Source organism: Polypterus senegalus, chromosome 7 (assembly GCF_016835505.1).
Source record: "Polypterus senegalus isolate Bchr_013 chromosome 7, ASM1683550v1, whole genome shotgun sequence".
Taxonomy (NCBI): domain Eukaryota; kingdom Metazoa; phylum Chordata; class Cladistia; order Polypteriformes; family Polypteridae; genus Polypterus; species Polypterus senegalus.
In genome coordinates, this window is record NC_053160.1 from 167,821,105 (window position 1) to 167,834,736 (window position 13,632).

Sequence of the window (13,632 nt, forward strand, 5' to 3'; positions counted from 1 at the left end):
CAATCTGAAGGAGATTGAAGACTGCAAAGTGGTGGCAGGGGAAAATTAAGTTAGGTAGCATAGGATGGTGGTCTGTAGGATGACACTGGAGATCAAGAAGAGAAGTAGAGTGAGGGCAGAGCCAAGGATTCAGTTATGAAAAGGATGAAGAATGGAAAAGCTGTTGGTCCAGATGACATACAAATTTGTTTAATATAATCTTGGGAAGTGAGAGGATGCCTGAGGAGTGGGGAAGAAGTGTACTTGTACCAATATTTTAAGAATAAAGGGAGATGTGCAGAACTGTAGTAACTACAGAGGGGAAAAATTGATCAGCCACAGCATGAAGTTATGGGAAAGCGTAGTAGAAGCTAGGTTCAGAAGTGAGGTAATGATTGTGAACAACAACAGTACGGTTTCATGCCAGGAAACGGCACTACAGATGCAATGTTTTCTCTGAGGATGTTGATGGAAAAGTATAGAGAAGACCAAAATGAGTTGCATTGTGTCTTTGTGGACTCGGAGAAAGCATATGACAGGGTGCCTAGAGAAGAGATATGGTATTGTAGGAGGACGTCGGGAGTGGCAAAGAAATATGTAGTGGTACAGGATATGTACGAGGGAAGTGAGACAGTGGTGAGGTCTGTCGTAGGAGTGACACAGCAGTTCAAGGTTGAGGTGAGGTTACATCAGGGATCAGCTCTGAGCCTTTTCTTATTTGCAATGGTGAAAGACAGATTGACAGACAAGATTAGACAGGAGTCCCTGTGAACTATCATTGCTAATGATATTGTGATCTGTAACGAGAGTAGGGAGTAAGTTAAGGAGACCCTGGAGATATACTCTAGAGAGGAGAGGAATGAAGATCAGTAGGAACAAGACAGAATACGTGTGTGTGTAAGAGGGAGGTCCGAGAAATGGGTAGGATGCAGGAAGTATAGTTAGCAAAGGTGGGTGAGTTCAAATACTTGGGATGAACAATGCAGAGTAACGGGGGGATATGAGGGGGAACAGCAGTAAAGAGGAGAGTGCAGGCAGGGTGGAATGGGTGGAGAAAAGTGTCATGTGTGATTTGTGACAGACGGGTACAAGCAATAGTGAAAGGGAAGGTCTAAAAGATGGTAATGAGACCAGCCATGCTATATTGGTTGGAGATGGTGGCACTGACCAAAAAACGAGAGACACACATGGAGGTGGCAGAGTTAAAGATGTTAAGATTTGCGTTGGGGCTGACGAGGATGGACCAGATTAGGAATGAGTAAATTACATGGTCAGCTCAAGTAGGATGGTTGGGAGACAAAGTCAGAGAGGTGAGATTGCATTGGCTTGGACATGTGCCGGGGAGAGATGATGGGTACATTGAGAGAAGGATGTTAAGGATGGAGCGGTCAGGTAAGAGGGAAAGAGGAAGGTTTGTGGATGTGGTGAGAGAGGACATGAAGGTGGTGGGTGTAACGAAGCAAGATACAGACGAGAGGAAGATAGGGAAAAAGATCCGCTGTGGTGACCCCTAAATGGACCAGCCAAAAGGAGTAGTATGCACATAAAATATACAATTTTTTTCTATGATTGACTGTTCGGAAACATGCTAATATCAAGAGTTCTGTTGAAATGATAACTTTCATGTATTGTGAGTTTGCTCAACACTTCTTACATTTCTTACATTGACCGATAGGTTTGATGAACAAACTCCTAGTAGTTCATCTCTAAAAAAGCAGGCCCACGAAAGTCTAGAACTTGTCTCAAATTCAATTTCTGTATGGTCATAGAAGCTACAGGTTTTCATTAATTAGATGTAATATTTTGGCTCACTCTGTAGTATCAACAATCTTTACATAGGTTCTGTATGGAGCTGGAGACTCTGCAGGTAGGACTGGGTGAAAGACCAGCACCAAGCATGAAAAAGATGCCAGTTCATCTCAAAACATTTTAATGCTGTCATATTGTGCCAACCTACAGGCACCAACGTGATGTGGAGGTTTTTGGAATGCAGGAGGAAATGAGAGAAAACCCACAAAGACGTCAGGAGCAGACACACACAGCACCATACAATGATTAGGATGGTGTCTTAACCTTGGTCTCTGCAGCTATGAAACAGAAGTGCTAACCTTTGCACCACCATGTAACCCATTTGCAGTCTCCCAGTAAGATAGCATTCACTTCTGTCATCAAATGCTTACAACTAAAAAGCTCCTCTTTCGATTTACTGTATTTTGGAGTTGTCAACAGAACTGGTTTTGTAGACTATAAAAGAATATCCCCATACCTGCTTCATTCAAATTGGGACCACAGGGTGTCCGGATCTGTCCCTGCAGCACTGGCCACTACGCAGGGATCAATCCCAGATGGTGCATATACACAAATGTACACTTACATGGGGCCAATTTAAAAACACCAATTTATGTAACCAACACATTTTGGGAGAAAAACCTCACTCGGACATGAGAAAAATATGCATAAAGAAAACTGGGCACAAGATTCAAGCTCAGTACATTGGATTAATGAGGCAGTGGCACTAATCACTTTATAAAGAAATTAGATTAAAGATGGAGACAAAGTATTCTAGTCAGGTCCATAAAACTTTATTTTCTCCGAAATCTATAATGCCCAGTGGTAGGAATTTCTTGAGAGGAAATTTAATAGACACAAGCCATTTAATGTAATCAAATATGTTTCTTTAACAACAAGAATTAAACCTGCAGCCACTGTAAACTTTAGAGGAGCCATTTAAGTGGATCACATTTCATATATGGAATCTCTGCACCTGATGTCGCTCATCACCCCACTTGCTATGATTTTACATCCTTTGCAGAGGCACAAGAGATCCCATATTAATGTGAGTCCTTCATCTCCTCCATGTTTTTGCTGGAATGAATGATTATAAATAAGCCATGAGGACAGATACCCCACTTTGTGCAACAGGAGAGGAAGTTAAAGCTAGGAGAATTACTGAAACACTCAACTGAACAAGCTCATTTTAAAATATAAATAAGGTGAGCAAGGCGGAATGATCCTGTTCACATTTATAAAAGGAAAATATAATAATCAATCTTTATAAAAAAAAAAAATCAGAAATTCAAAGCAAAAACCTCATTCCCAAAGTTTTCCAGCTATACAAAAAAAAAAAACAGACAAAGAATAATAGACCCAGGCACCCTTAAAAAATCCTAATGTACCAGTCACTCTGACACTAGCCAGCATAATGTCCTCAATTGACTTAAGTTAATGAAGCAGATTTCAATATATCCTACCATTTTGATTTAATACTTCATTGACAAGCATTTGTGATAATGCAGTCCGGATAGGATCTCAAGGTCAGAAGTAGCCAAAAACGGTGTATGCGCATCCACCTCCTCACTTGAAGTCTTCACTTTGTATTCCAAGTTTAACCTCTCAGTGAACAGAAAGAGTTCTTGGCCTCGTTGAGATTGAAAAACAATATGGATAATCCATTATAGTCTTGTCTATCTGTAGGAAACAATGTTGAAGCAAAATGCCAGAAGAATCCAATACTTAAAACTGTTGTTAGTGGAAAGGGATGCCCAGAGTCTTTTACTTGATCAAGTAGTCTGCGTTAAATAAATTAATTCAGTAAAGTATTATTGCCTCTTTCATTCAAGCAGCATTTGCAGTGTTCTTCCTTTCCTGAGAAATGGTCTTAATACTCAAAGAGGTGATATGTGCTGACCCAGTGGGAAGGGAATGACCAATCTGGAAAGCGGAGCAATAAACTTTCCAGCACCTCAGTGTTCTGTTCTCCTCCATGAAAGTAGTGCGACGCCACACCAACGGAGATTATGCCTTCTACAGAGTCAGTATGAGGGCCCTGGCAGTAAGATAACACAAATTAAATACTTAAGTTACATGTAAAGCTTTTCAGGAGAAAATTAGCGTTTATCATTTGTATCCAAGTTACTGTAGGATTGCTTGCATCCTGCTCTCCATCAAATGAAAACCAATGGGAGACTGGCTGCTTGAGTCTGCTTATATTGCCCATGCTCCACCTATACCTGGCACTGAAGGAAAACATTAAATTCCTCCAACCATCCATCCCCTACTGTATCTTGGTTAGGCCAACAATAACATACCAGTCTTGGAAATGGCACCAGTCCACACATGCCCAATTTTCAATTTCCAGTTAACCTAACACACATTTGGAATGGGATGGGAAGATCCAACTAATCGGAAGGAAAACCCACAGTGATAAGGAGAAATCATGCAAACTCCACACAGTGAGGAGAGCCAGGCAGTAAGGCAGCAGTGCCTTACTGAATGAGGTAATTTTACAAATGGAACATTTTAATTCCTCCTTGCTCCACAATCATTAAAGAGAATCCCACAGCTAATACCAATAGATAAATATTAAAACACAGAAATAATTACTCAGTGGACACTTTTTTTTAGGTACCCCTGCCCATTCCAATTACAACTACTCATCTTTGAAGACAATGCTACTTAGAGCAGGCACATAGGAAACGGAGGCTTCAGCATCTAAAGCTGACCTGAAAGTTTTTCATGGTGGACACCCGTTGAGGCTATGGAGAATAACTTCCCACTGGCACTTACAAAATTAATTTAGTATGAGGTACCGTATGCAATGTGCTTTACACTCCAGACAGAAAGAACAACATTTCTTACTTACCTGAATCTCCAACCAGAAATTCCAGGCAGAATAATCTAAACCATGGGAATAGAAAATGAAATATTCCCCATCGAGGTTAAACTCCGGACTGCCATCACCAAATGACCAGCTGATAAGCTTTGCTCCATTCCGAGTTAGGAAATATATGGACATATGACTGGGTCCTTGTTGATATATTTGAAAGAAAAAAAAAAAAATTCTTCGGTATAATACTTGATATAGTATAATCCTTCACTGACAGTTTACAAAATGCACAATTACAAAGATGTATTTCATATATAACAGAACATCAGAATTTAAAGTGAGCTATATCATTTAACTAATTCTGTACTGCTAGACTCTATGATTTGTACAAACCTGTAGCTTGAAATGTTAAGTTGGTAGTTCCCCATTCAGTCTCATGTCTGCTCACCAGAGTAAATTGAGGGGGATTCTTTGGCTGCACCTCTGGGCCTGGCAGGTACCAGTTTTTCCTGATAAATAATTGAAAACAGAATGCAAAGAGCAAGAGTCAGACTTTTTCTGTTTTATTTTTTAAGATAATCTGCCTAGCAAACACATGCAGCAACAATAAAAGCAGTGATCCACTGCTCTAAATGAGAGGTTTTAATTTTGTGTTAATGTAACCGCAAGTAGCCTCAAAACAGCTTCAAAATGCTGTTGCACTCTTGACCATATTATTTCAGAGGAAATTGAATACATTATGAATATGACTTAGGACATTAAAATGTTCTACTCCTACATTTCAATATCTGATATGTGACTTTTAACTCCATTTTTTCATAAAAGATGGTTATGCAAACAGAAAATAAGTAGCAGGAATTTAAAAAAAAAAAAACTTCCAAAAATCTGAAACCTTTAACAAACAAGGGTTGGATAGTCAAACAATCTTTCTATACTGGACAAACAAGAATTGTAAAGATTTACAAATAATGTCTAAGTTTGTATTCACAAATAAGCAAGCAACTATGTAACTTTGCCTTTGGTTAGGCAGGAATTTGTTTTCTCCAAAATTAAGAAATATACTGGAGAATACAGATAATTGTATTATTTAAACACATAGACAAGTGTATCTGATTATAGTAATCATTTCTGTTTATGGATGAAAGATTTTGGGCTGTGTAAATTTAATAATAATAAAATTATTTTATACAACCTTTTACTTAACTTCCACCACTTATCTAGCAGTATTCTTAACTATGTACTTTTTTTGATTATTATTATTATTATTAGGGAGCATAATTTGACCTTTAAGTTTTTTATCATTCTCATTTTCTGGGGGAAGTTTCACAGGTTTCCATCTACCTGTTTTGCTGTTTGCCACTGGTAAAATCCACCTTTTCAATGAACTTGCTCTTTGCCCAAAAAATAATTTTACAGTTAAAAATGTATTACTTTTTTTCTTTGTTACTGAAGAATTGGCATACTTACTTAACGAGAAACTTAACTGGAAGGAACCATGGAAAACCACAGTAAGGAAGTTCGTTGTCACATTTTGTGCGGATATTCTCATTGATCTCATTGATGTGTGGAGTCACATAATTAATTCCAGTGTAATCAAATCCATTGATCCATACTCCTGAGTCTTTCTTAATAACATTTCCATCAAGGTCATGGAATGTCCTGGTGGTGTGCTAGAACATACAAAATAAGTTACATTACTGTGAACTCATTAGGCAGGCTGCCGCCTTATCACGTACGGTATTAGTGCAGACATGTAAAAAGTTGAATGCTGCTCCTTTTATCCTTTGATTCTGTCAAAAAACAAAGGTCTGCCCAGTCTGGTACAGTACTCTCAAAGTTTGCCTTATCTAAATTCAAATGTCTTAAATGATTTAACCATTAGGATCTAGTGACCATAATATAATACATTTCATATTTTTTGGTAGTGCACATATTAAAAAACTAGAACTGTTAAGTTTAGCTTTAGTAAACCGAAAAGTCCAGGGGCCTCCTGCATAACGCTGTGCGTAGAATTCACACTATAATGTGGTGTAAGCACAAAAGCGGAAATGTTTGTACACACAAAAAAATCCAGATGCATAAATATGTGCGAACATCAACTTCCACGTTCTTCCGCTCCATAAATCCCGGTTAGCGTGAAAAGTAATGCACGTGCCTGCTGTCCCACCCCAACTCCTCCCAGAATTACGCCTCTTTGAATATACAAATCCATATAAATAGCCCTTAAGCTCAGAAATCTGTGAAAAGACAATGGCAAAAGCATGGGGGAAAATAGAAGAATTTCAGTGAATACCAAGTGAAGGCAAGGAAAAACATACTATTTTTTTGGTTTAAAAAAGTGGTATAAACAACAAAGGAAGTTGATCGAGTGACATAGAGTGTTGAAGAAACTCGAATGCTCAAGTTCACAAAGTCACACAGTGCCCGAAATAAAAAAGAAGTTTTCAGATATCAAAGTCACCATGAAAAAGTAAGTTGTAGCCCACCGTCTGAGTGTTTGTACCCTAATAAGCTTTCATATGACGACAAAAAAAAAATAATAGGCAAACGGGGGGGAAAAAAGCACGACATGTCAGCTTTAATCTTGAAATGTCAACTTTAATCACGTAGTTTATTTTGTTATTAAAGTAGAACATCATAAACTTCATCTTAAAATCGTTTAATTTACTAGTTTCTCAAATTCCATTGTAACTAAAGTAGCACTTTAAATGCTTTGTTTTGTATTTGATCTTCTATGTGTTCTATGTGTGTGAATGACTGTGTGCTTCTGGGCTTTCTCTTCCTCTGACAGGACACAGAATCCATTACATTTGTAATATTACAGCTCTCTGAATAATTAAAATACTGAGATGTATACGTGATATCATTTTCATGATGATAGGAGTTAAAGCATGTTATTAAACATGGAAACACGGTGGCACAGTGATTGTTCATGCCTCACGCAAGATGCTTGCTTGCTGCGCAGTGCGCAACCTTTGATTAAATAATTTATTGCAGCAGTACTGTCTCTTTCAAACGTACTAACCTCCAATTCCTGTCCTTCCTTTTTTTTCTCCAAATACCCAATCCCCACACAATTAGCTCTGTAATAGACGTTAAGTAATCTGTAAGCTTAGAACACCGATTCTTCAAAACTTTTAAGGAACATTGAAATATCTTCATAGTACATGTGTAATTATTCCATCCATCTATCCTTCCAGTGTCGCGCCAGTCCCAGCAAGAATACAGCGCGAGGCCGGAACAATCCGTGAATGGAGCACTAGCTCCTCGCTAGTGCAGCAACACCTTGTCCTCACATGTTTAATTATTAACAATATAGATTTAAATGAAGTTAAAGTTTTATCTGTATAATAAACATTTTGCTGCATTTCATCTTACAAATGATATCGTCATCATATGTAAATACGCGCTTTATAAAATGGCTCAGCTTGTGCAATATAACAGTATCGCAAGTTTACAGTGAGGTAATTGTACTTCTAAGTACAAAGCGTTCTACAAGGAGCACTTGATGGACTGATTGAGTGCATTTATAGTTCTTGGGATGAAACTACTTCTGAACCGCAAGGAAAGACTCTGAAGCATTTGCCGTATGAGAGTAGTTCAATAGGCAGCATGGCTGAGGCAGCATGTGCTTGATGCTGTATCCTGATAATTCTCTTTCCAATCAGCTGCTGAGCTGTGATTCACACTCTGATACAGTGATATAAATACTCAGAGTGGTGCAATGAGAGTAATATGGAAAAAGATGATCTGCTGTGGCAACCCCTAATGGGAGCAGCTGAAAGAACAAAAAGAAGGTGCAGTGAGAGTAACAACGCTAAAGCAGCTATGGTATTTAGAATACTTTGGCTATTCCCTGGACCATTATATTGTTACAGGTTAATTACAATCCGATGCCTTAAACTAATAAACAATATGTAGTTGGTTTCAGTGTATATGATAAAGCCGTGTCAGGGATGTGGATCTAAAAAAGAAAGGATAACCACACAGAAGTAGTAGCACTGCTTTGACGCTGGGTGCCGCCAGTCTGCAAAACCGAGAGGATAGCTTGTGTATGCCAGGGTTGGAGCTACAGTGAAAATGTGCGTGGCTTTACGCCAAGTTTAAGTTTTATACATCACAATTTGAGAGTGGAAACGTTTGTATGCAACATTTTTGTGCATACACACCATTTCTACATGAGGCCTCAGGTCTTAAACGCTGAAATCAAACAAACTGCGGAGATAAGATAACATAACTGGAGATTATTATATGCATATGTAAACCCTTGATGTGTATGTTTTTGAAAACATTGCATATTGGAAAAAATCCTTAGGATTGTAAGCTAGCAAATATTATTCCCATTACATTAAATAAGTGCCTAGGCTGTACAATGTAACTACAGTATAGGCCAGTGAGTTTAACATGCATGATGGGTAAATTAATGGAAGGAATTAATAACAAACAGATTGAGCATTTCTTTGCTAGAACTGGTGTATTTGTGATAGACGCTGAGTTCAGATAAAGATCATATTTTAACAATGTCCTGGAATTATACAAGCAAACAAGGAAAACAATATGATCAGAAAGTTGCATATGAATTTTCAGAAAACTTTTGATCTGTGTATCAAACACAAGAAGCAAAGGGCTATTTTGTGATGAACACTGTCAAAATTGGACATTGTCCTTCAGGGATCAGTGCTGGAGTCACTTGTCCTCTTAATATATAAATAATCTAGATAAGAATATAAATAACAAACTGGTTACGTTTGCAGATGACACCAAAATAGGTCAAATGGTAGAATCATTACAGAATTACATAGATCAATCACAGGCCTGGGCCGATTTGTGGCAGAGGAAGTTTAATGTAAGTAAATGTAAAGTGTTACATTTAAACATGAAAATGTTAGATTTGAATACACAATGGGAAAATTGAAAGTACACTTTGAGAAGGACCTAGGAGTTGTAGTGGACTTGACAATACTGTCTCTTCATCCATACAGTTTACAGAAGACCTTAAGTAGTCTTACAAAATGTAATGTACAAATCAAAGAAGGTTATTCTTAAGCTTTATGACGTACTGGTATGGCCTTATGCGTGTGCAGTTGTGGTCTCCATGCTATAAAAAAGTCAAAGTGGTACTAGAAAAAGTCCAGAGAAGAGTGACTAGGTATGTTTCAGGACTGTAAGGTACGAGCTTCAATAAAGAATGAAGGACTTGAGCCTTTTCAGATTAAGGAACTGGACGTTAAGCGCTGACATGATTGAAGTCGCTAAAGTTATAAAAGGAATTAGTACAGTGGATCTCAATTGTTACTTTAAATTGGGTTCAATATAATCATTGGGACACACACATGGAAACTTTTTAATAATAAATGCAGCACAAACGATACTAAGTTTTTCTTCACAGAGAGAATCAGACACATGGAATAAATTACCAAGTAGTGTAATAGAGAATAGGACTTTAGAGTTCTTCAAAACTGGCAAGCTCTGTTGGGCTGGATGGCCAATTATCATCAAAATTGTTCTAATAGGTCTTTGAGAAAAAGTATTAACGAACAAATGCCAATTTGCAGACCTACACTGACCCAATGTGAGACTGGAGCTTTGTTATTTTGCTTCTGTGCATTCTACCTCTTGCTGTATTCTCTCAGTCGAAGCTTAAGCCCAATTTACAACTAATCCAGAAAAACAGCAGTATTTTTAAATATTATTCACATGGGCTGGGACCTTTTTAATATCTGCAGGGGGATAATTAATAATATGCATACATATGGAATACTGTAACCCATCATCCCTTGCAAATTTGTTATAAAAATAATTTGACTTTGATATCTCCTAAAAAATAACCTAAAATGTGAATGTGGTCCCTAGCTTATTCAAAAAGGCTGGTGTTTGCTTTAGAATGAGAACAAAATACAGTATACAAAATACCCAAATAGTGTACAGCTGTAATTTAAACCAACAAACAGGAAACTTGCATGTGCTCTTAGTACAATCACAAACTATGAACTGACCAACCATTCATCTCTCCATTTTGTAACTCAGTTATTCAGTTCAATGCAGGGCTCCATCACTGGGTAGGCTCAAACACCTTCATTATCTCATAACAGGCCATTTTACAGTTTCCAGTAACCTTATATGTAAGGGGAAAGCACACAATATCCATCCTTCCATCATCCAACTAGCTATATTCTAACTACAGGGACACTGCTGGAGCTAATCCCGGGCAGGGTGCCAGCCCACCGTAGGGCAAACACACTCACACACCAAGCACACACTAGGGACAATTTAGGATCACCAATGCACCTAACCTGCATGTCTTTGGACTGTGGGAGAAAACCGGAGCACCCGGAGGAAACCCACGCAGACACGGGGAGAACATGGAAACTCCACACAGGGAGGACCCGGGAAGTGAACCCAGGTCTCCTTACTGTGAAGGAGCAGCGCTACCACTGTGCCGCCGCACACAATATTAGCTGTCTAATTGTTTCCTATATTCCTATTGATGTATACTTTTTGGTGCTTTTTTAGATTCCTGTGGATTCATTTTTTTAATTTTACATTTTTTTCTGTTAATTCCATATTCTCCGCACTTTCAGATAATTTTGTTTTAAATTTTGTTTTATGCAGATGTCTCTTGAACTCAATCACCATTAACAATGTGAGTAGCCTTACATTTCCATTCTGATTTTTCTTTTTGTTATTTCTTCTGCAAAATATCATTTCATCAGATACAATCTCCTATATCTCTCATATAAACAGACTTTGAGGATATAAACTTTAAGACTACTTTTGATTAAACAAGGATTTCGTGGTACAAATGTAACCTTTACAGAACTACATTACAGGTATGCAAACTCTCAAGCAGCACTCCTCAGTGTCTATTTGCAGCTTTCCAAAATCTCAGACTTTTAATATTTTGCGATCGCTTTAGCTTAGCAGATTTATTAAGGTTAGTCAGTTTATTAGGCTACACTGTTTAGTGATGAAAGTGTTAAAGTGAAAAACCTAGTTTACAGTATAAACCCAAATGCTGACTCCATGTTTGACTGTCAGTTAGCCTACAATGACTTTCACTTGTAATACAGATATAACGTAATTATTACTTGACATAATTAATTACATTTATATAACATGTTTTAATTTTGATAAGTGAAAGCTAAATAAAAGTAAGGTAGCACTTACCTGAAGAAAAATACGCTTGGGACGTGGGCTGCCAGGATCAGAAGAGTATGGAAAAAATAAACCACAAGAAACTAAAACTCCCATTAAAACAAAAATTGACACCAATCCAAGTAATGTTTTCTTTGTGCTCTTACATAAATAAATAAAGTGGATCTGAAAAATAAATACAGTAACAGAGTCAAAGTAGGCCATGGCATCTTTCAGTTTAAAAAAAAAAAAAAAAAATTACACTCTGAATGATTAGTACTGTATAGCTTTATGCACAATTAACAATAATAATAATGTAAGATTTGTGAAGCTCAACCAAAAATTGGTTGAGCATTGACAGAAAAGTATTTTATATTATATTATTTTGTTGAGGTTGCCATCTGGCAGCACTGAGACCCACATTGAATTTTGGACTTGACCTTTTTGTAAGGCTTTAAAGTTTTCTGTGTCCTACATTTTCTTAGCAACTCAGTTCACACACACACACACACACACACACAGCCCCAACCATAACAGCACACAGATTTAAAGACCCGTTCCCATGTTATTCATGAACTTTGTTTTTATATGTATGTATGTATTATGTATGCTACCTTTTGCATTAACTTCCAGATATTGTAATATCTGTTAATTTTAAAACATATGGCAATTTTGCTTTTTTGTTTTCTTTTTTTTTAATTAAACCAGCTTAAGAAAAAAGTCATAATGGACAAATATTTTCCTGACAGCATTCTGATTTCTTTTTTTTTATCTTTAAGACTATATTGCACCTTTTATCATTTGTTTCAAAACAATGAGTAATTATGATCGTATAGTCTAAGTCACAGTCATGAAGTTCATTGAAAAGTGTGGTCTAATCAGTGCAGACAAGAATATGAAGGCACAAATTTACAGGTTCAAGTCTCAGAATTGACTCCAAATGTGATCTGAGAAAGCTGCTTTTATTCTAAGAGTACATTAATTTGCAGCTTCTCTGCTGTACTTTCTGGCATTAATCACTCATTGGAACTGGACATTACTTTGCACCGTATGCTTACTGTAAGACGTGCACACGGGTACTTTTTATTTTCTTTTTAGTCAAGTGAATCATCAAAATATCCATCCATCTGGTTACTGAACTCGCTTAATCCAATAATAGGGTTTTGTAAAATAGGAGCCTATCCTGGGAACATCAGAATCCACTCAGGGACCTATTCACATGTTGATTGAATGTCCCTGTACTTTTGACATGTGACAATAATAATCCTATAAACCTATGCTGCATACCAGTTTATGCAAGGATAGACACCCACACTCATAACAGACCAGTGTAAAGTCAGCAGTTAACCTAGAACCCAAGTCTGTTTGATTTGGGAGGATACTCAGTATAAATGGATATAAGCCCATGCAGACATGGATACAGTGTGCAGATCTGTTAAAATTAGTCTTCTGGTGGTCTGAGGCAGCAGAGTTAGCCACTTTGCCAGAAAATGATTAAAATTGACTAATATTACTACAGTGTGGCACGGAGGCGCTCCGTACTACGGTTTCCACCCACGGTCCAAAGACATGCAGATTAGGTGCATTGGCGATTCTGAATTGTGCTTGGTGTGTGTGTGTGTGTGTGCGCCCTGTGGTGGGCTGGCACCCTGCCCGGGGTTTGTTTCCTGCTTGCGCCCTGTGTTGGCTGGGATTGGCTCCAGCAGACCCCCCGTGACCCTGTAGTTAGGATATAGCGGGTTGGATAATGGATGGATGGATGGATAGTTTTAGCGAACTTGCTTAAGATGTGTTTGGTGAAAGTGAAATCCACATACTCGAGCGGCAGCGACACAAACTGGCTGGCATGTAGCACAGGTTGGGGGGTTGGCAAGCGAAGCAAGCAGGGGGCAAAGGCACCTAGTACAACAACA

The 13,632-nt window shown here is 37.9% G+C and overlaps 1 protein-coding gene across 3 annotated transcripts in view; it reads right to left on the reverse strand.

Moving 5' to 3' along the window:
- Positions 1 to 2,545: 2,545 nt before the first annotated feature.
- The window catches only part of LOC120532995 (endoplasmic reticulum metallopeptidase 1-like), a 35,430-nt gene continuing 24,343 nt past the window's right edge, over positions 2,546 to 13,632 (reverse strand). For all 3 annotated transcript variants that reach the window (XM_039759567.1, XM_039759566.1, XM_039759568.1), the window contains 5 exons: positions 11,753 to 11,905; positions 6,053 to 6,255; positions 4,979 to 5,094; positions 4,622 to 4,785; positions 2,546 to 3,805 (listed from right to left, as the gene is read on the reverse strand). In XM_039759567.1, the coding sequence (XP_039615501.1) occupies positions 3,638 to 3,805; positions 4,622 to 4,785; positions 4,979 to 5,094; positions 6,053 to 6,255; positions 11,753 to 11,905 (804 nt within the window). In that variant the 3' untranslated portion in view covers positions 2,546 to 3,637. The remainder of the gene's footprint in view (positions 3,806 to 4,621; positions 4,786 to 4,978; positions 5,095 to 6,052; positions 6,256 to 11,752; positions 11,906 to 13,632) is intronic.